This window comes from Schistocerca nitens, chromosome 3 (genome assembly GCF_023898315.1).
Source record: "Schistocerca nitens isolate TAMUIC-IGC-003100 chromosome 3, iqSchNite1.1, whole genome shotgun sequence".
NCBI lineage: Eukaryota > Metazoa > Arthropoda > Insecta > Orthoptera > Acrididae > Schistocerca > Schistocerca nitens.
In genome coordinates this window covers 858,734,620-858,756,246 of record NC_064616.1, presented here as the reverse complement: position 1 = coordinate 858,756,246, position 21,627 = coordinate 858,734,620, and the positions used below count along the sequence as shown (strand labels likewise).

At 40.8% G+C, this 21,627-nt stretch overlaps 1 protein-coding gene across 1 annotated transcript in view; it reads right to left on the bottom strand.

The window, feature by feature from the left end:
* Positions 1-21,627, bottom strand: part of LOC126248886 (uncharacterized) — a 327,353-nt gene that overhangs the window by 66,768 nt on the left and 238,958 nt on the right. The window contains exons 3-4 of the mRNA XM_049950344.1: positions 6,202-6,321; positions 1,727-1,870 (exon numbers count right to left, since the gene is read on the bottom strand). Coding sequence (XP_049806301.1) covers positions 1,727-1,870; positions 6,202-6,321 — 264 coding nt within the window. The remainder of the gene's footprint in view (positions 1-1,726; positions 1,871-6,201; positions 6,322-21,627) is intronic.

The window sequence follows — 21,627 nt, the reverse complement described above, 5'->3', positions numbered from 1 at the left end:
CATTTACTAAAATATCACATCCTGAATACCCAGGAAAAACACTACTGTATGATTATTAATGTCATTTTATTTATCTCCTCTTAAATTATGTAACAGCTTACAGTGTCAAGTGTTCAGGATGTTAAATTTAGAATTTTGATTTATTTTTTGGAACAGATGGACTCAAATTTATTATTTTCTTTGAGGTGGTATTGCTCAAGTTGAATGTATCTCACATTTAATGTCCTCATTTGTTAAATTTACATTCTTATTTTATTTGACTAAACTGATGACAGTTCCTAATACTTTATTATTTATGTAATAAACACTCATTATTAGCAACTTGCAGTGGTTTATCCACATAAAAATTAAATTCCAGATGAGGAAACCACAAGAACAAAAGAATATATATTTGTCAAGTTTTAATGTGAAAAACGAAGAAAATAATGTCACCTTACTTGTACCGCAGATTCTGAAAATGTAATTGACTACCCGGGCTAATAAAAAGTATCTGCTGGTAGAAGCATTGTGTTCACAGTGCATATCTCAAGACTGGTTTAACAAATTAATGTTTTGGGCATGAACATCAAATTATTATTCCTGCAATCCTCATCTTACAGACTGATTAATACATTGACATTACATATCCAAACAAATCATATTTATTGATTTTTAGAACTTTTAAGAATGTTTAAGATCTCACACAGAAGCACTGAACATCTTTCACACTTTTCACTGTTTGATATACATTTCTTGGCACAATCTCTGGATTCTGTATTAGTTTATTAAACATTATTTTCATAACAACCTGATTCACTGTGGAACCTTCAAGTGAGCACCTCATTTTTGCGTGATATTTACAGAACATGAAAAATACATTATATGCAGCATAGAGATGAAATGCATTGAAAATCTAGCAATGGTCTTTTGCAAATGACCTTAGAGATGTGACTGTTGTTGTATGGTTTGTATTGTTCTCTGTGTTCACTGGACCTGGTAGCTTACAGCTATCACTTATTTGTACACACAAATGATCAATATGTAACTGATTAAAATGCTCTTTTTAAATTGGTTTTATTTTGTAATGCTCTAAAGAATTAAATGAAATGAGTTTTCCAAATAAACGTATCAGATAGTCAACAAATGCTTTAGTACTGCAAGTACAGGTTGTCAGTACCAAAAGTTACTGCACAAGGATCCTGCAAGATAAATATGTGTTGTTGAACAATTCACGTGCCTGCATACTTAACACTATTTATTGTTTTGTTCTCATGCTCTTTTTTTCAATAAGCCTCAGTAAGTAATGTATTAATAAAGTAGAAATTGACTTCCATCTGCTATCCTACTTTAAAAATTTGACAGAGAATCTTCTTTCTAACTTGGTGGACTAATGCTAGTGACAGAGAGGATATGTCAGAGAATGATTTCATCACTACCTAAGGATTATTTCTGCAATGAATCTTTCGGCTTGATGTAGAGTGAAGGGGAAAAATAAATATTCTTTGATAGTTCAAGCTTGCACAGTACAAGTACTTCTTAATTGCTGTACACTGAAAAACTAGAAATTTGCTATGTATTTAACAGCATACATGCATTCAGTAATTTAAACAGTATGCAAAATCATCTGAAATCAAATGAAGTCATACTGCATGTAAGATCATGTGCATCTACATGGCATTTGTGCAGATTATGCCATGCAAGATATATTTGCTGGCTGCAAGAAAACATTTGTTTCAGTTTAACCAACCTAACAATAACAGGTTTTTCACTCCCAGCAACAAAACCGAAGCCCAACTCAGGATGACGGCTGAGTTCCACTTCTCTTGGTTGAGGTGGTTCCTCTGTCCAGTCTTTACGAGGATCTTCATATGTTGTAGTTTTATTGAGATGACTGCAAAAAAGAAATTAAATTACTGTGAAGTCTTAAACAACATGAAAAACAAAACATCTGAGGAAAGTGCAAGGGGGAAAATTACTTTTACAAAGGTGAAATCACATTCAGGAGTTGTGGTTTCAGAATTTACAGTTACACACACTGCTTCTGTGAAAAGTGTAGTATCAGGAAGAACTATGAATGATATGTGAAATAGGCTGAATGAGGCTCTTCAGGTTTCGTACTGTAATAGTTGTGTGGAAGTTCCTTATGAGTTGATTTTACAGAGGCAGAAGTTATTGAGGCACTATAGCTGCCCACACTACCACTGAGTAACAGCATACGGAAACATAAATCTAAGTCTGGTACCACTGCAACAACACAGTGATGTCATGTGATCTGATGTGCAGTACATGTAGTAGGAAATGAGTGAATTCTCACTGATCAGTGATAAATTAGTCAGTTGATATAATTTTTCCCCATAATTCAAATGTCTGTATTACTATGAAAAAATTTGTAGATATTAAGCAGTTGGTCAGCAGGTGTTGCCATCAGTTACCACTAACAAATTGTAATTGATCATGGAAACCTTCTGCCAGCCCCTGAAGACGAAAATATTCTGAGGCTCTGGTCCAATTCTTTTTAATATTTACATTTTCATTACTGTTACTTAATTTATTTTAATCTAACATCAGCATAATAGGGGCACACATGATTTCCAATTGGCACTGCTCTAATATGGCTCTAAGCACTATGGGACTTAACATCTGAGGTCATCAGTTCCCTGGGACATTACACACATCCATGCCCAATGCAGGATTCAAACTTGTGACTGTAGCAGCAGCGCGGTTCCAGACTGAAGCTCCTAGAACCACTTGGCCACAATGGCCGGTACAGCTCTCATGTTCAAACTGCTAATGTCAAGTGATTCACAACTAAATACAGCACACAAGATGACTGGTGAAAGCATCATATTGGAGAAAAAGATGAGTGGAATGGCAGATAATAACAAAACAGAACATACACTACATATGGAAGTATATGTAGACAATGTGCAATCTTACAGCAGAATAGTCAAGTAGTTGTACATAAAGCTCACCTTTTAAGCTTCTGTTGTTCACTTTTTTCTTTTTCTTGTTTACCTTTATTTCAGCTACATTAATGCAGAAATAACATGGTGTCCACATAGAACACTTTAATTTGTCAATGCTACAAATAAAATATCTAGTAAATTAAGGAGAGTAAAAATAAAAATGATGTTAACAGCAGAAAATCAAAGTTCTTGCATCTAGGACTGTGCTGATGAACTTTTGTGAAATTAAGAAGTAGGTGTTCATTATGAACTTTCTGCATATATAAAAAGGTACTAATTCAGTTGCAGTCTCAATTATTAAAACTTTTGATGTGGAATTTTAAAAAATGTTAGTTGCTATTACTAAACAAATACTAATGTAAAGTAGAATTAATTTTACAGTTTTCCAGTGTAAATTAGTATCAGCTGTCAATTCAAGCATTGCACACACTTTTCCACCATTAATCTAAACAGTACACTCCTACGGCTGCTCTTTTGGAACAGTGATCAACTGCACTAATCAAAACCAGTACTTCCAATATAATCACCACACTGTGCATGAAATGTGAAAAAAGTAACTCAGTTTCTTCAGATGTGTTTTTAAATCTCTCACCATAGAGAAAAACTGTAGAAAAACCAAACCAAAGTAAAATACTTTAATATACAAGGTGTGCCATTTATCTTTACCATCCTAAATAACTGTTCCTCCATAAGCAAACTACAAAATGTTTCAAGCAAATGTTCTTTAGCCATCAGGAGGACAACAATCAGCATGATTGCCTCCATTGTAGCTTTGTTTTTTTACAAAGGTATGAACAGCAGTATGACTTTTTAAAATTGAGTCCCGTATTTTTTATTCAGTAATGCATTTCCTCTGCTTAAGACCTATTCAAAAATGTATCACAGTGTACCATTCACTGAAACACAATGTTATTAATTACATAACACAACATTGACGTTGACTCTCCCAATGCTTAGTGCAGGTACTTGGGTTAATGGAACACATCCACGTGCTGACGTCGACAGAGGACAAATGTAAACATAAGTAGAATGCACACCCCTCATTCTGTCAATCATCATCAGTTGAAGAGTTGTGCGAGTAGAATGTACTCCAATGAAGAGAAGGTAGAAATGCTACTCATCTATGGGGAATGTAAGTTAGCAGAACAGTAATTCCAATACTGTTTTCTTATTATGAGTACATTTAGTACTGTAGTTTAATTCTTTTAAATACTGTTGTGTAGAGTATGCATAGAGTAAAGGCTGTCCTTCCTACAAACTGCATCGACATAACATTTCTTTTATTGTTGTTGTTGTTGTTGTTGTTGAAGATAGACAAGAGGCAGAAGAACTGTACAGAGAGCAATATCCTGACAAAACCCACCTTCCCAATGGATGTTTTCTTGTCTTGTTGTGATACTTCAGGAAACGTGAAGTTTCAACCCACGACAACACAATCGCTGTTGCACTCACACAGATGAAGCTGCTGAAGTTACTGTTCTCGCTTCTGCTGCTATGAATCTACATGTGAGCACACGACAGCTTGAACACGAGACTGGCATTCCTAAAACCAGTGCACATCGTATTCTTAGATGTCACCAGTCCCATCCTTAACACTTACACCTACATCAAGAATTCCATGGGAATGATTTCCACAATCGTGTACAGTTCTGTCAGTGGGCCCAGCAGCAAATCCTCGCCAATCTGAACTACTTCTCCAATGTTCTATTTACTGATGATTCTTTGTTCTCAAACAAAGGACAGGTAAATACAAGGAACATGCATTATTGGTCCAGCAAAAACCCACAATGGCATAGCCAGGTGGAACATCAGCATCAATGGAGAGTTAACGTCTGGTGTGGGATGCTTGGTACTACAATTACTGGCCTTTATTTCATCAATGGTAGTCTAAACGGCACAGCATATGCCAACTTCCTCAGTTGAATTCTTTCTCCTCTTCTGTATGAAGTGCCGTTAAGAACCAGAATGCTTATGTGGTATCAACACGATGGATGTCCAGTACATAATGCCTTGCATGTGCTTCATGTCCTGAACCAAAGGTAACCTGCCAGATGGATTGGTCGAGGAGGAGCAGTTACTTGGCATGCTAGGTCTCCTGATTTAAGTCCTCTGGACTTTTTTCTTTGTGGATACATTGAAGACATTGTCTATCACGATATTCCAACAACTCCAGAGGACATGCAGGTATGAATTGTGCTTGCTTGCAGGCAACACTGTTGTTGTTGTTGTTGTTGTGGTCTTCAGTCCCGAGACTGGTTTGATGCAGCTCTCCATGCTACTCTATCCTGTGCAAGCTTCTTCATCTCCCAGTACCTACTGCAACCTACATCCTTCTGAATCTGCTTAGTGTATTGATCTCTGGAAGCAGTAAACAATTCTTTCATTCAATGAGTGCACCAGTGTATCAGTGCTCGGGGTCACCGCTTTGAGCACCTTTGAGTGTTCTACTCCTGGGCAATGGTACAGGAGAGTCAAAGTCAATTTTGTGTTATATTTTTACTTGGTTTTCATTTGTTTTCTGACAACTCCAGCAAGAGGATGAGTTTGTGACCCCGGGCTAAAAAAAAAAAAAAAAAAAAAAAAAAAAAAAAAAAAAAAAAAAAAAAAAAAACGCTACAATGAACGCAATCATGCTGATTGATGTCCCCTGAGAGCTAAAGAACATTTTCTTGAAACATTTTGTAATTTGCATCTGGTCAAACAGTTATTTAGGGTGGTCAAGATAAATGGGCCACCCTGTATATTGTCAAGGTACTGGCAATTATGAACAGGCTTCAAGAATTCAGTTCAGCTATGCTAAAAAAAACTGTTCCCACCAAAGAAAAGAAATTACAGTGTATCTGATGCAACTGAGGGTTACATTTGTTCATTAAACAGCCTACCAGAGCATATTAAATGGCTTACAGGTAGTACAGGGGAGTTTAATAACGAAATAAAGAAAATCCCATTGGAAAACTCCTTCTACTCCATTGAAGAGTATTATCACAGAAACTCTTAAAATTAATATTTTAGGTTATTCTGCAATTAATACCAGCACAGTAAAACAATATTATTTCATAATATTAAGTCATTTTGTTGTACTGCACTTAAAATTTGCATTCTTGACTTCTTTCCACATGCCTCTCAGAACGTAATTACATAATTTTAGGAATAAAAGTAACAACTCACTGAACAGTTGAGGTGCTGAGCTGTAAATGTCCAATATGTAATTTACGAAATAAAACTTTGGTATATCAGTTTTTAACCTTGCACTTACTTGATGAAATATGTCTTTCCATTTGTGTCAATGGCTTCCTCCCATCCATAAGGGAAGCCATTACCCCTGTCTGTCCAAGTTTCAGCTGGTGGCAGCCATGAAGAAGTTTGTGTTACATGACTGAAACAAATTTGCATTACATAGAATGTGTGGCATATTAACACTATATGTACAGGCAATAGGTTAATGGTAGGATATTAATGGGTATGTTGTAAGAGTATTTCGTATTCTGTAAGATGAAAAACAAAAAATACACAATTTAGAAGTATCAGTGCATATCATAAATAGAAACCTGAAACATATTCCCATTTTGATTATAAAACTTGTATTCAATGAAATTTGTTCTCTTCCCTGCATGGGCCATGGACCATCAGTGGTGACCTTTGAATTCATACCTCTTAATCCTGAGTTCCTTGTATTACAACACTGAAAAAAAGTGTAATGGATTTCTGGACATCATATATTAATTCAAAGGATCACCTAAGTTAGTTCTTGACTCCCAATATTCAGAACTGTATTCTGCTACTTAATGATACCCGCCAGGTTAGCCAAGGGCACTAATGCGCCAGCCCCGAATTGAATCCACACAGTGGATTAATGACAAAGGCTGGTGTGCCGGCGAGCCTGGATGTGGTTTTTTGGCGGTTTTACACATCCCACTTGGTGAATACTGGGCTGGTCCCCACGTCCCGTCTCAGTTACATGATTCCCAGACATTTGAAAAACGTTTGCACTCTTTCATGGCTAAAACTAGGTGCAGACAGCTGGCGTACACTAATTCCATCCTGGGAGGTAGTGTGGTAGGGGTTTACAGGATGGTGAAAGGAAGGGCATCCAGACACCCTCTGACACTAACATCACCAAACCCATAGTAACAGGGTCGACCCCACATTGGAGTGGGACAAAGGTCCGAGCAAATGATGATGATTCTGCTACTTAATGATGGAAACCCCTCTTCAAAAACAGGGCAACTGTCTTTATGCTGATAACATCCTCCCTTACCCAACACCACAATGAGGCCCTAGTTCAAAAGCAGCATTAGAATATCTTCAACAAATTAAAAAAGTGTCTGCACAAAACACTTTGTGCACCCACTTAGTGTACGCTTTTGTGGCCAAGGATCTTATTCTGGAGATGGAAGCACTACAACACAATGAAGGAAAGCAAGAGATATTTCCTGAGTGATAAAACAATTTAGCAAACAGGAGTCAAAATTATTCACATCATTGCCTGTACCAGTACTGCAGGCTATAAAATACCACTACAAACTCTGCATATGTGCTATAATAGTACATTTAATGTTATAGTCAGCTTTGCAGTGAGTATGGGGCACATTAGATTGGAGGGCTGCAAAATCACATTGAGGTGAGCACAGCATAACTTAAACCAACTCTGACCACAACCATGACTATGATCCTTGAGACATACTACATTTATTTAAACATACGTCAAACAGATTTACAGCATATATTGTTAAAAGATCAAACTATGAAATCAGAGGAACCAGAATGTCAAATAACAGGACAGTAAAATTCAAGGAAGTAAATAAAAAAAAAAAAAACCAATGAGTTGGATGAATTTAGCAGAGTGAAGATTAATTCCTAGATACAAAGAAAATGCTGAAACTGAAACATGTCAGTCTCAGCCACAACATGAACCATTTTTGAGTTTTTATCATTTACACAAAATTAAAAGAGCGACACTGTGCTAAATTTAGGAATTTGAGCACAGGGTTTGCACACATTGCATGCCACATTTTTCTCTAAATTCAGTAAAGATAAAGGAATATTTAACAAGTTTAAGAAAAGATTATCATCACATTCTATGCAATGATTCTCAATGCTTAAACAGGGTGTCCCAAATTCACGCAACATTTGTATTTCACACCATTTGTGTGACAGTTCAGATTTATTACAAGTGGAGCACTACACGAAAGAACAATGAGTTTTCATTGTTGAGCAATATTTTAAAAATAATGAAGGTTTGGCAGCTACAGTTCACAATTGTACAAAATATGGTTGGAATAGTAATAATAATCATCTTTTTGGGTGAGGGTCATTTTTATCTTGATGGTTTCGTTAATTGACAAAATTGTCACATCTGTGGTTCTGAAAATCCACAAGGCACATCTGTCTAGTAAGCATGAGACCCAGGTTCAGGTCCTGGACTTTGCATTTCTTCAACTTTTGTCCTTATCGAAGATAAAGTTGAGATGCGGTATGTCTCCAGGAAAATGTAATTCCATCAGATCCATATATGAACTATGCATGAGGTACATGCAGGATTTCCCCACTGTGTACAATGCTGGGATGCTATTCCAGCACCGGAGAGCCTTGGCATTACTGGTGATATAAGATGGAGAAAATCAAGATGAACTGAGATGTGAATTGAGGTTTGTGTTATGGAGGGATTTGGACTTGGTTAGTCTGTGCAGCTGTCAGCCACAGTGCCTGTGTGGTGTAGTGGATAACACATTTGTCTAGTAAGCAGGAGACCCAGGTTCAAGTCCTGACTTTGGCACAAATTTTAATTCATTATTTCATCTTCCAGTGTTATCTGTTATAAGAATTAATGCAGTATGGTTTGACATACCTGTATCTGCCATCCGAGCTTATTCAGACTTAATGCCCAACTGGGTTATAAACACTTCTACTGCTAGAAGAGGCAACTCTGTGTACTAGCTTTCACACCCTGTACACCCCCAAATCAGCTACAACTTTAATAGTGTATTCTTGCTGCTATATTGTATATGCACAGTAGGGAAAATTTCGTTATTTGCTACACTATCTAGTGTTGCATTTTTAACACCCAGAAGTGTATTGGACATGCTAAAGAATTTGTCACTCTGGTATTGCCGAGTTTCTTCCAGCAGTAGCAACGGGAAAGCCATCTGCATAGAGGTTGGACCTTACCCATCGCAGTTATGCAGGATTCCGTATCTGCTCTAATCGGGTTAAGACCCCAGTCCAATTTTTCTGAGTTAGGTTTTTCATGATTTTCCTAAGGTACTTGACACAAACACTGCGATCTTTCCTTAGCCAAGGTTATGGCAGTTTCTTCCCTCTACCTCGGCCATTGCGAAACTGTGCATCATCTGTAATAATATCGACGTCGTTGGGAGGAAAGAGTTTAGCCTTCGTTCTCCTTGAGGAAGTGAATAGGGTGAAATAGTATGTTGTCGCTTGGGGTGACAGTGAAGGTGGTTCCACTGTGCACTGCAGTTGCCAAACAATGTACCATCAAAGCAAGCACAATGATCGAGTTGCACACACAATTCAAACGGGTTCATTTTTTTAGTATTCTGCTTCATGATCTGTTAATGTTGTCTTCTAATAATATTCCTTCTCCTTCCATAGAGGAAGACAGGATGGGGCCTACATTATAAATAAATAAATGAATGGAGGAGACTAGTTTAATCAATAAGTTTTTCAAGCAATTATTCCCCATGGTTCAGTGAGTCTAGTCAATAACATGCAAATATTCCGCTGAACATAACATTTCCGCCACGACACCGTCGTCAGATTTTGTTCTTCCAATAAAAATTTGAGAACAAAAATCCAATGTTTCTCGACTGGTAGATTCTACCGTACAACCTGAATCCGGTTTTGTAGGATGGTTGCAACCCTCATTTGCTTTGATTTGGAACCCCAAACACAACAGTGTTGTCTTAGGATGATGAGCTGATTCATCTTATTGTCACCCTCATGTGCTTTGCACATTTGTTACGCAAAATGCTGACACTTTTCCACTAGCAGTACTCTTTCACTCAAAACCACATGCTTCAAAAATAGAGTGCTGTGACACATTGATTAATATATGGTACTTGTCTTTAGAAAGACTTCCATCTATCCTGACTTGTGTGTCCCTCTGTCATAGTATACTATTTCTGGGGAAAGTTGGGATGGTTCATTCAACAAGGAGAAAGCTCCCTCCCTCTGACTAATCCAACTTGAGTTGATATTCCGCCCCCTTAATGTCAACCTGGCTGTACACTTTTAAACTACGTTCCTTCCTCTGTATCTCCCATTTTTAATTGTGTCCCAAACATCACATAAAAGTTAATTTGACAGAAAACACAGGTTTATTATTAAAAATTATGAACTTTTTATTGGTTCATTAAGTATACAGTATAGGGCTAGGCACTGAGTAGCATATGAGTAAATTGTCTCCACAGCTTTGCTGGCACATACGCATCCTTGCAGGACTGTTTTACATAAATGTGGATGAATTTCTTTTACAGCGCTCAATTTCCTCCCAGGCATGGGTGGTCGTGGGCTTGTCGGCATAAACCTTCAAAAAACCAAAGAAAAAGGTCCAACGACGTTAAATCGCTTGATCTAGTGGCCAATTAACTCTTATAACAGACTTCATCAGTCTGACTGGCTGGCAGTTGATGACATGCCAGATTCTCAGCAATCCATAGCCAAACGTTTTCAGTGCTGGCCACGACAACAGATGGACAAACTCTGTATCGAGGCAGGTCAGGCCAACACTAGCAACATACGATCTTGCGTTATCTTGTTGAAAATTAAAGTCATGGAGACCTCGAAGACAGCACACCTCTACTGATATTTACACATCCGACATGTAATGGCTGTTGTCCAAATCACCAGCTATGCGAACCAGAGGTGATTATGTTGTGTACAAAATGTCATCCCCATAGCATCACGCATGGTGCTGGGCCTGTATGATAATGAAAAATGTAAGGGACTGATGACCTCAGATGTTAAGTCCTATACTGCTCAGAGCCATTTTTGAAAAATGTAATCTGGCAATGTCCCATCTCCTTGGAGCCTCCAAATACAGGTGTATCCATCGTGATGCTGTATGCAGAATTGCAACTGTGGCCAGTGTTTTCATTGGCTGCACCACTGTCAGTGCACCTTTCCCACTGCCGCGTCAAGGGAAGACAATTGTCGTTGTGCTGACAGCTTTTAGAGCATCAGATGTTGTCACGTTGTCAGTATGGATACTTGCCTTGCAGCAAGCAAGCAAATTTCTTGATTCAAGGTATGTAGCGTAGCTGTTCGAACCTACCATTTGTACAAGAAATATGTATGTCCTCTCAAGCGCTAGTCACGCGGGGTCGTTAAGGTCCTACATGCCCTTCATGAACCCATCGATTCTGCATATGGTCGACAATGGTGTGATCCTTATCTGCACGAACGGCGATATCATCGAACGGTAAACTGCAGCCTCAATAGGCCATGCTCCTGCTGCTGTCAAATTCTGACATGTGTTAGTAGTTGTTTCGCCTCTGCACATTAAGTAAAACACGATCTACTCACAAGCAACTAACTTTCAGATGCGATCTCTGAATGAGAACTCATTCCATAACCTGTCCTCTTACACAGAACATTGATAGCGTTACCCCAACCCTCTTTGGTTGTGCAGAAATTCTATTCAAATGTCTCTGAGCAATAAGGGACTTAACTTCTGAGGTTATCAGTCCCCTAGAACTTAGAACTACTTAAACCTAACCAACCTAAGTGTATCACACACACCCATGGCCGAGGCAGGATTCGAACCTGCGACCGTAGAGGTCGCGCGGTTCCAGACTGTAGCGCCTAGAACCGCCGGCTAAATGCTAGTTATTTGCATGTCTAATAACGTAGCACACTTAAAACCAATTTAATTTTTGTGGCATGCTACCTTCATGGAGTTGCACTTTTAATGGCCTAAAATGTTTACAGTTTGAATCAAATGAAGTGCAACTTTATTAGTGTAAAACAAGGAATGTTCTTTTTATGCCGTGCTATAGGCCTAAATACCAGGTGGTTATAATTGATGTGCAGCTACCCACAGAGGTCCAGGGTGGGCAGCAATAATCGTATGGCAGCGGAACTAAGTACATATTCTAATACCTTAATGCGGAACTGATTTACGCAAGAAAACAGTTAGTGCCAACTTTGGCCACCAGGTGCAAATCTGGCGCTCTGAATGCAAAAAACCCATATAGAAATGATTCCATATGCAACGGATTAGGATGGAATGTGGGCACAAGGGGTTAGACAAGTGAGAAACGGAGAATGTTTATTTTATTATTAACCATTGTTTACAAATTTGTTAAATATGGGTTCCAGATAAAATACCGTACAGCGCCAGATTTGCAACTGGTGGCCAAAATTGGAACTAATGTTTTTCCAGCGTAAATCGGTTCTGCATGAATGCATCAGCATAGCTAACAAGTTTCGCTAACATGCAATAATCACAGCCCACACTGAACCTCTGTAAGTAGCTACAGTTTAATTATAATCACCCAGTTCAATGTGTATCTCAGCTATACTACTTATCATTACCATCGTCTAAAACTAACGTGGGAATTTCACACAAACTACGTAACTAGAGAATTAGACTGGGTCAAGTATTTGTTAACCGAAATGAATTCTTGTGATGTCTATTTTCACAGCCCCTTTACCTACTAAATGCTCATGCGGAGAAATTCCTTTGTACAAAGGATATCGATATCTGTAGTATGCAAAATGCACGAATGAATAAAATAAATACACACATCAAAAAAGTTTTACATGAGCTCGGTTCCGAGAGTTCCAGAACCTGTACAGAAAATTGGAATAGAGATCAGCATAAACATCATTTACGCCCTTTTTATTGCCCATGAAAACCACACATCGCATGTTGTACCACCATATAGCGAGACCTTCAGAGGTGGTGGTCCACATTGCTGTCCACACTGGTACCTCTAATACCCAGTAGCACACCCCCTTGCAGTGATGCACGCCTGTATTTGTCGTGGCATACTATCCGTAAGTTCATCAAGGAACTGTTGATCCAGATTGTCCCACTACTCAACGGTGATTCGGCGTAGATCCCTCAGAGTGGGTGGTGGGTCACGTCGTCCATAAACAGCCCTTTTCAATCTATCCCAGGCATGTTCGATAGGGTTCATGTGTGGAGAACATGCTGGCCACTCAAGTCGAGCGATGTCGATATCCTGGACCTCGCCATGGAGTCGGCCGGAGTGGCCAAGCTGTTCTAGGCGCTACAATCTGGAACCGCGCGACCGCTACGGTCGCAGGTTAGAGTCCTGCCTCGGGCATGAATGTGTGTGATGTCCTTAGGTTAGTTAGGTTTAAGTAGTTCTAAGTTCTAGGGGACTAATGACCTCAGCAGTTAAGTCCCATAGTGCTCAGAGCCAAGCCCTCGCCATGGACGTAGGGAGTGAAGTTGCGCATCATGCAGCCTATTGCGCACAGTTTGAGTCGTAACACGACGTCCCGTGGCTGCACGAAAAGCATTATTCAACATGGTAGCGTTGCTGTCAGGGTTCCTCCGAGACATAATCCGTAGGTAGCGGTCATTCACTGCAGTTGAGGCCATTGGGCGGCCTGAGCGAGGCATGTCATCGACGGTTCCTGTCTCTCTGTGTCTCCTCCATGTCCGAACAACATTGCTTTGGTTCACTCCGAGACACCTGGACACCTCCCTTGCTGAGAGCCCTTCCTGGCACAAGGTAACAATGCGGACGCGATCGAACCGCGGTATTGACCTTCTAGGCATGGTTGAACTACAGACAACACGAGCCGTGTACCTTCTTCCTGGTGGAATGACTGGAACTGATAGGCTGTCGGACCCCCTCCGTCTAAGGCGCTGCTCATGCATGGTTGTTTCCATCTTTGTGCGGGTTTAGTGACGTCTCTGAACAGTCGAAGGGACTGTGTCTGTGATACAATAGCCACAGTCAACGTCTATGTTCTGGAGTTCTGGGAACCGGGGTGATGCAAAACTTTTTTTTGATGTGTGTAAGTTATGTCATAGTGGAGGTAGCTTGCCATTACCTTTCTCCGATCTGTTAAGAAATGTTACTGGTATCTATGTTTGGTGGATGACTGTTTTGTGTTGTGTTTTTATGGGTGAAGGAAAGGGAGAGGGTGCTGGGACTTATTCTATTCATCTCTAATAGAACCAAAGGGACCGAAGAACGTCCCAGCCCCATCCGATGGGTGGATCACCATCAGCAATGTTACACGTCCTCACTGCACGAGGCACTGCAAAGAGGTTTGCAATTAAACTCAAGACACTGGTGCAAAGTCTGGGTATCAGGAACTTTCTTCTCTGGTGAAAACAATTTCTTCGACCAACATGTTTCGAACGGGCTACCTGTGAGTGAGCGCCACCTGTGGTTGCATTACCTACCTCAGCTAAGAATGCGAATTATATTATTTATTTAAAAAAAGTAATATGGTTTAGTGGTGTCTCAGCAAAGCACTAGGCTGTGGCGAGTAAACAATTCCATGCGTCATACAAGTTGACAAACTCACAACGCGTAACACTGGTACGTTCTACAACCTACTGCAATTCTTAGCAGACCTGATGTCATCTTGTCGCATAGCCTAGATTAAGCACTTTTTTCTTTTACATCTAGACGAATTCACGCGAGTTTGCTCTCAGGTACATTACTTGTATAAACTCTGATTACATGATAATCACAGACTTTGTGCTGCAGGCAGGCAGACAGACAGATGACATAAGCATCACCCTAAATGACAAAAAATTAATTTACATGTAATGTTCTGACTGTTGAGATTACATAAAACTCGGTAAGAAAAAGTCGGAAGAGCATTTCATTCCAATAAATACGGATTCCCTCAAAGAACCAAAAAAAAAATGGTTCAAATGGCTCTGAGCACTATGGGACTCAACTGCTGAGGTCATTAGTCCCCTAGAACTTAGAACTAGTTAAACCTAACTAACCTAAGGACATCACAAACATCCATGCCCGAGGCAGGATTCGAACCTGCGACCGTAGCGGTCTTGCGGTTTCAGACTGCAGCGCCTTTAACCGCACGGCCACTTCGGCCGGCCTCAAAGAACCAAATACGAGTCTATGGCTTCTCTGGTAACGTTGTCGGAGTACACGGGACAAGGGTAGAGATAAGACACAGGTAATGCAATGACGTAAGCGACTGCGGAAAAGTTTGCGAAGCGATTGTACAGTGCAATGTTCTAGGTCATTAAAATGTTCTCTGGAAACATCCTTACAAATTAGAAAATGGTACGTGCCTAGATTGTAATTTTAGCTATCGTGAAATTAATAAGTGAACTGTCCTATTTTTAAGTATATTCACTGTTCAAAACCAACAATCATACGACGACATATAAAATACTACGAGGGGATTGTAGGAAAGAAGACTGCATAGCCCTTTTCATTTTGCTTAGCTCATGCTAGCCTAGGAAAGCACTGTAACGTGTCACACAGCATATTGCCGTGACCAGGAATTGAGTTCCGTCGATTACGTTGACGGCAATTACAAGCAAATTTAGCAATTAAAAGCCAATTACTGCATCCGATCATCGCTGCCAGAATTTACGGTGGTCTCTTAATGAGAGTGTTAACGCCATTTCCCCGTTATTACCGCAATGCGGGCTATCGCCTACACGCCGCACACGCTTCATTTTCGTTTGCGACAGTGTCAGCTGCGCATTTCCGATACGCAGCTGCACATCTGGCAAAAGTTTCAGCGCTCCAAGGAAGCGTGCAAGCTTCATATATTTTAATAAGGAGTAAAACTTGTGTTTTCTTTGTGACAGGTGTTAAAATAAAAAAAGTGTGTATCAATCGTATTGTATGTCAACCATATACTGGATGAGGCGCCCAATTGTTACCTCAAAAAACTTTTTCGGAGTCCCTTTTCATTTAGAGAAATAGCGATCAGGGTTCATGATACGAACACGAATGTGTCGTACCGTGATTCATCACCGCGTCACAGGCATAAACTTTTTTAAACTTGAGTTATGGTATTTCTTCATATCAGAATAACAGATCTGTAGGAGATAAATTAATTGATACAATTCTTTTGTACGTCTGACAAACAGTTGCTTCAGGATAACGACATCGTTCGACTGGAGTGGCCAGCATGTTCTCCATACATGAACCCATCGAACATGCCTGGGATAGATTGAAAAGGGCTGTTTATGGACGACGTGACCCACCAACCACTCTGAAGGATCTACACCATATTGCTCTCGAGGAGTTGGACAATCTGGACCAACAGTGCCTTGATGAATTTGTGAACCGTATGCCGTGACAAATACAGGCATGCATCAGTCCAAGAGGATGTGCTACTGGGTATTAGAGGTACCGGTGTGTAAAGCAATCTGGACCACCACCTCTGCAGGTCTCGCTGTATGGTGGTACAACATGCAATATGTGGTTTTCATGAGCAATAAAAAGGGCGGAAATGATGTTTATGTTGATCTCTATTCCAGTTTCCTATACAGGTTCCGGAACTCTCGGAACAGAGGTGATGCAAAACTTTTTTTGGTGTGTGTATATACGATACTGCAGTGCCTATGTTATTCTGATAACGATGCAAAGTTCCTTTGGACATGCATGCATGGGCGACTACAGCCATTACGAAATATATTAAACGAAATCGCAATTGCGAATGCGGACAACCATCAACTGTAGAATGAAATGAAGACAATGAAAATTGGTGCGGGACCCGGGCTCGAACCCGGATTTCCCGCTTATCGCGAGCGGTCACCTTACCTTTTCTTTTTTCCTCATGTTGTTCGATATAGTTCGTTGCATCTGTTCGGGGCGGACGTCGTAAGACATCCGTTTCAGTTCGTTGTTGATCGATTAACTCTCAGTTTATTTTATTACAGAGGGCAGCTAACCCTCTGACCGAACACGCTGAGCTACCGTGTCGGCTAGTATTTTGAAGTGTGAAGACGCGAAACACTGCCTCAACAAACAACTCATTGCAAGTCAGTGACGCTACACGTTACACTGAACCATCAACACAGCCCGTTCAAGTTCACTGTTGATCCTTTCACTCAGTTTTTTAATTACAGAGGGCAGCTAACCCTCTGACAGAACACGTTGAGCTACCGTGCCGGCAACTCGTATATTCCCGTACAGGTCAGACGTAGCACTTTAAAGACTTTAAAGTCGCTTGCCCGGTATCGGCAGAGAAATAAGATATTACAGTGCCTATCCGTGTCCAAAGGAACTTTACATCGTAATCAGAATAACACACGAATAGCATATCGTATTTATCTGTCAATACCGGGCGAGCGAATTTCCAGTGCAACGTGTGACCTTTACGGGGCCGGCCGAAGTGGCCGTGCGGTTAAAGGCGCTGCAGTCTGAAACCGCAAGACCGCTACGGTCGCAGGTTCGAATCCTGCCTCGGGCATGGATGTTTGTGATGTCCTTAGGTTAGTTAGGTTTAACTAGTTCTAAGTTCTAGGGGACTAATGACCTCAGCAGTTGAGTCCCATAGTGCTCAGAGCCATTTGAACCATTTGAACCTTTAAGGGAATACACATAATGGATGTACGAGTACTGGTCGTAGACGCACGGTTAACGACGTATGGAAGTTTGGGTTTGGTCGTGGGTCGTGCACAGATGGCCGTATGGTAGGGCGACCGCTCGCGACATGCGGGAAATCCGGGTTCGAGTCCCAGTCCGGCACAAATTTTCATTGTCGTTATTCCATTCTACAGCCGATGGTTGTCCTTATCGCAATTACGAATTTATTTAAAGTAAAGTATACTCGAGGTAGAGACTTTAGTACAGCACAATTGTATGGGTCTTGCAGCAACGGCCAGGCCGGCCTGAGTGGCCGTGCGGTTCTAGCCGCTACAGTCTGGAACCGCGAGACCGCTACGATCGCAGGTTCGAATCCTGCCTCGGGCATGGATGTCTGTGGTGTCCTTAGAACTAATTAAACCTAACTAACCTAAGTTCTAGGCGACTGATGACCTCAGAAGTTTAGGCGCACAGTGCTCGGAGCCATTTGAACCATTTTTTTGAGCAACGTCCAGGTGACGGCCCGCTGGGTGCTAGCGCATCTTTCCAGCTGCCAGAGAAGTCACTGACAGCATTCATCGCTGAGTATCGACCTAGCTGCCGGATGCCACAGATTAGAGTATTGTTAGTAGTACGAGGGTAGTCGAAGTTTTTAATATCACCTCGAAAAAAATAGATATACACTACTGGCCATTAAAATTGCTACACCAAGCAGATGACGTGCTACAGACGCGAAATTTAACCAACATGAAGAAGATGCTGTGGTATGCAAACGATTAGCTTTTCAGAGCATTCACACAAGGTTGGCGCCGGTGGCGACACCTACAACGTGCTGACATGAGGAAAGTTTCTGATTTCTCATACACAAACAGCAGTTGACTAGTGAAACGTTATTATGATGCCTCGTGTAAGGAGGAAAAATGGGTACCATCACGTTTCCGACTTTGATAAAGGTCGGATTGTAGCCTATCGTGATTGCGGTTTATCGTATCGCCACATTGCTGCTCGCGTTGGTCGAGATCCAATGACCGTTAGCAGAATATGGAATCGGTGGGTTCAAAAGGGTAAAACGGAACGCCGTGCTGGATCCCAACGGCCTCGTATCACTAGCAGTCGAGATGACAGGCATCTTATCCGCATGGCTGTAACGGATCGTGCAGCCACGTGTCGATCCCTGAATCAACAGGTGGGGACGTTTGCAAGACAACAACCATCTGCACGAACAGTTCGACGACGTTTGCAGCAGCATGGACCATCTGCTCAGAGACCATGGCTGTGGTTACCCTTGACGCTGCATCACAGGCAGGAGCGCCTGCGATGGTGTACTCAACGACGAACCTGGGTGCACGAATGGCGTAACGTCATGATGGTCGCATCCGTGTTTGGCGACATCGCGGTGAACACACATTGGAAGCGTGTATTCGTCATCGCCATACTGGTGTATGACCCACTCGGCGCGATGGTATGGGGTGCCATTGGTTACACGTCTCTGTCACCTCTTGCCCGCATTGACGACACATTGAACAGTGGACGTTACATTTCAGATGTGTTACGACCCGTGGCTCTACCATTCATTCGATCTCTGCGAAACCCTACATTTCAGCAGGATAATGCACGACCGCATGTTGGCCGAGCAACTGACTCCTCACAATACGCCAGTCACTACTCTTGATGAACTGTGGTATCGTGTTGAAGCTGCGTGTGCAGCTGTACCTGTACACGTCATCCAAGCTCTGTTTGACTCAATGCCCAAGCGTATCAAGGCCGTTATTAGGGCCAGAGGTGGTTGTTCTGGGTACTGATTTCTGAGGGTCTATGCACCCAAATTGCGTGAAAATGTAATCACATGTCAGTTCTAGTATAATATATTTGTCCAATGAATACCCGTTTATCATCTGCATTTCTTCTTGGCGTAGCAATTTTCATGGCCAGCAGTGTACATAATTAATTTTTTATTTGAAGGTTTACGCCTGCAGTCCTGTCAAAACAAATTGACGGATTTTAAGAGGAAGACACTGCAACGATTCATGCTGTCGACATCAGGAACACGAACTATATCAATGAAGACAGTTACTCATTTCGACCCAGAAATGTGTTATTTCTTCAGGAACACATGTTTTAATCGTTCGACAGCTGCCAAAATAAGTTAATCTAGTAACAAAGTACAGTTAAAGAGGAGCATAAAGGACCTTTTGGTGGTCAAATCCTCCTACAGCACTGATGAATTTCTTAGCAGAAGCAACTTATAATCTGCATGCTATGTACTCTTAATACCTCACTTCGGCAGAGCTTCAGTGCTGTATAACGGCCTTTTAATTCTTTTTTTTACGATTTTTGGCTAAAACCGGTTTGGATTTAAGATATGCACTTCAGTGCGTAATTGTTAATGTTTGCGGTAAGCTTTTTAGTTAATTTGGAACCGAAAATGGTACCAAATTTAAATTTTTCACGTTCTTGAGGACAATTGTACTCAATATCTGTCGAAGGAACATTAGCGTATCAGTTCTTTTGCAAATTTATTATGTATTTTTGTTTTTATGACATTCCATACCCTCAAGGTTTTGTTCATTGAGGGTTTATGGAACGAACTATATAATCAATAAAGTATTGTATCGTTACAAAGCTAAGACATAACAAATGTTTGCAAAAAACGATAATATTTTACAGCCCCTTTTCCTACCAAATACTCTTACAGAGGAGTTGATTTGTACAAGTAATATGGAAATCTGTAGCATGTAAAATGCTCGAAGATGGATAAAATAAATAACTGATGCCATAGTGGAGGTTGCTTGATGTTATCTTCCTCTGATCCTCAAAATAAATTAAGGGAAACTGTAGCAATTTTTATAACGCGGTATCAGGTACAGTGGTTTCCTTTTTCTTTTTGAAAGCAAAATGCAGAAGATTAACTGAAAAAGGAATCCTAGAAACTGATGTAGGTTTGCTTCGTTACCACATTCTTGTTTTTACAACACGAAATCAAAACTACAATTTTTCATGTACTGCAGCCGCTTCATGGAAACTTCTCGTTAATATGTCTGTAGCGAAGTTCATGAAGTGAAACGTGCATGCTAAATAGTTTGGACAAGAATAGAACCTTGGGAAATGTGGCGCTACAGAAGAATGCTGAAGATTAGATGGGTAGATCACATAACTAATGAGGAGCTATTGAATAGAATTAGGGAGAATAGAAATTTGTGGCACCCCTTGACTAGAAGAAGGGATGGGTTGGTAGGACATGTTCTGGGGCATCAAGGGATAACCAATTTAATACTGGAGGGCAGCGTGGAGGGTACAAATCGTAGAGGGAGACCAAGAGATTAATACACTAAGCAGATTCAGAAGGATGTCGGTTGCAGTAGGTACTGGGAGATGAAGCTTGCACAGGATAGAGTAGCATGGAGAGCTGCATCAAACCAGCCTCTGGACTGAAGACCACAACAACACAACAGCAGCGAAGTTCATATGCACACTAATGATTGCATTCGCGTCATAAGAGTAATACCTATGAAAATGTGACTACCAGGTTTAACGTGCATCGCACGCACCATTAGACTCTGCAGGTGAACTTGGCATTTGATGGAGGATTTTAGTCTTCAGGACACTTAGCCTACTCCAAATCTCTTCCTCTTGCAAGTTTAAATTGGTGATACACATTCTTTCTATATCGATGAATTCAATCGGCTACGTCCGGATCGAATGTTATGACACCACCGCGAATTTGCTATCTTAACTACAGTAGCAGATTCCAGCTACGCCTATTAAAATGTTGTTATACTGTGCGTTTCATTCAGTTGCATTCAGTGTGTGCGGGCTGAGTCCACTGTGAACAAGAAGGAAACTAACCGCTGGCCCACACACAACCGATCTTCAAAACAATAACGAGTAGCACACGGCTATTTCTGATAGGCATTTGCCTCGTCAGTGACGATAAAATCGGAAATGTCTTTTTCGTTTCAGGGGAATAACGCCAACCAATCTACGAAAGGGTAACCCGTCAACAAATGACGCTACCAAGTGTTCAGACAGTGATAGAATTTATAATCGTTATCTTTCACGCTGTAGCTATTACAGTCGGTTGACAACCCTTTTCCACGCTTTCTGACTATTGGTGTCAGAGCAATAGTAACGTAAAATGTAAATGTCGT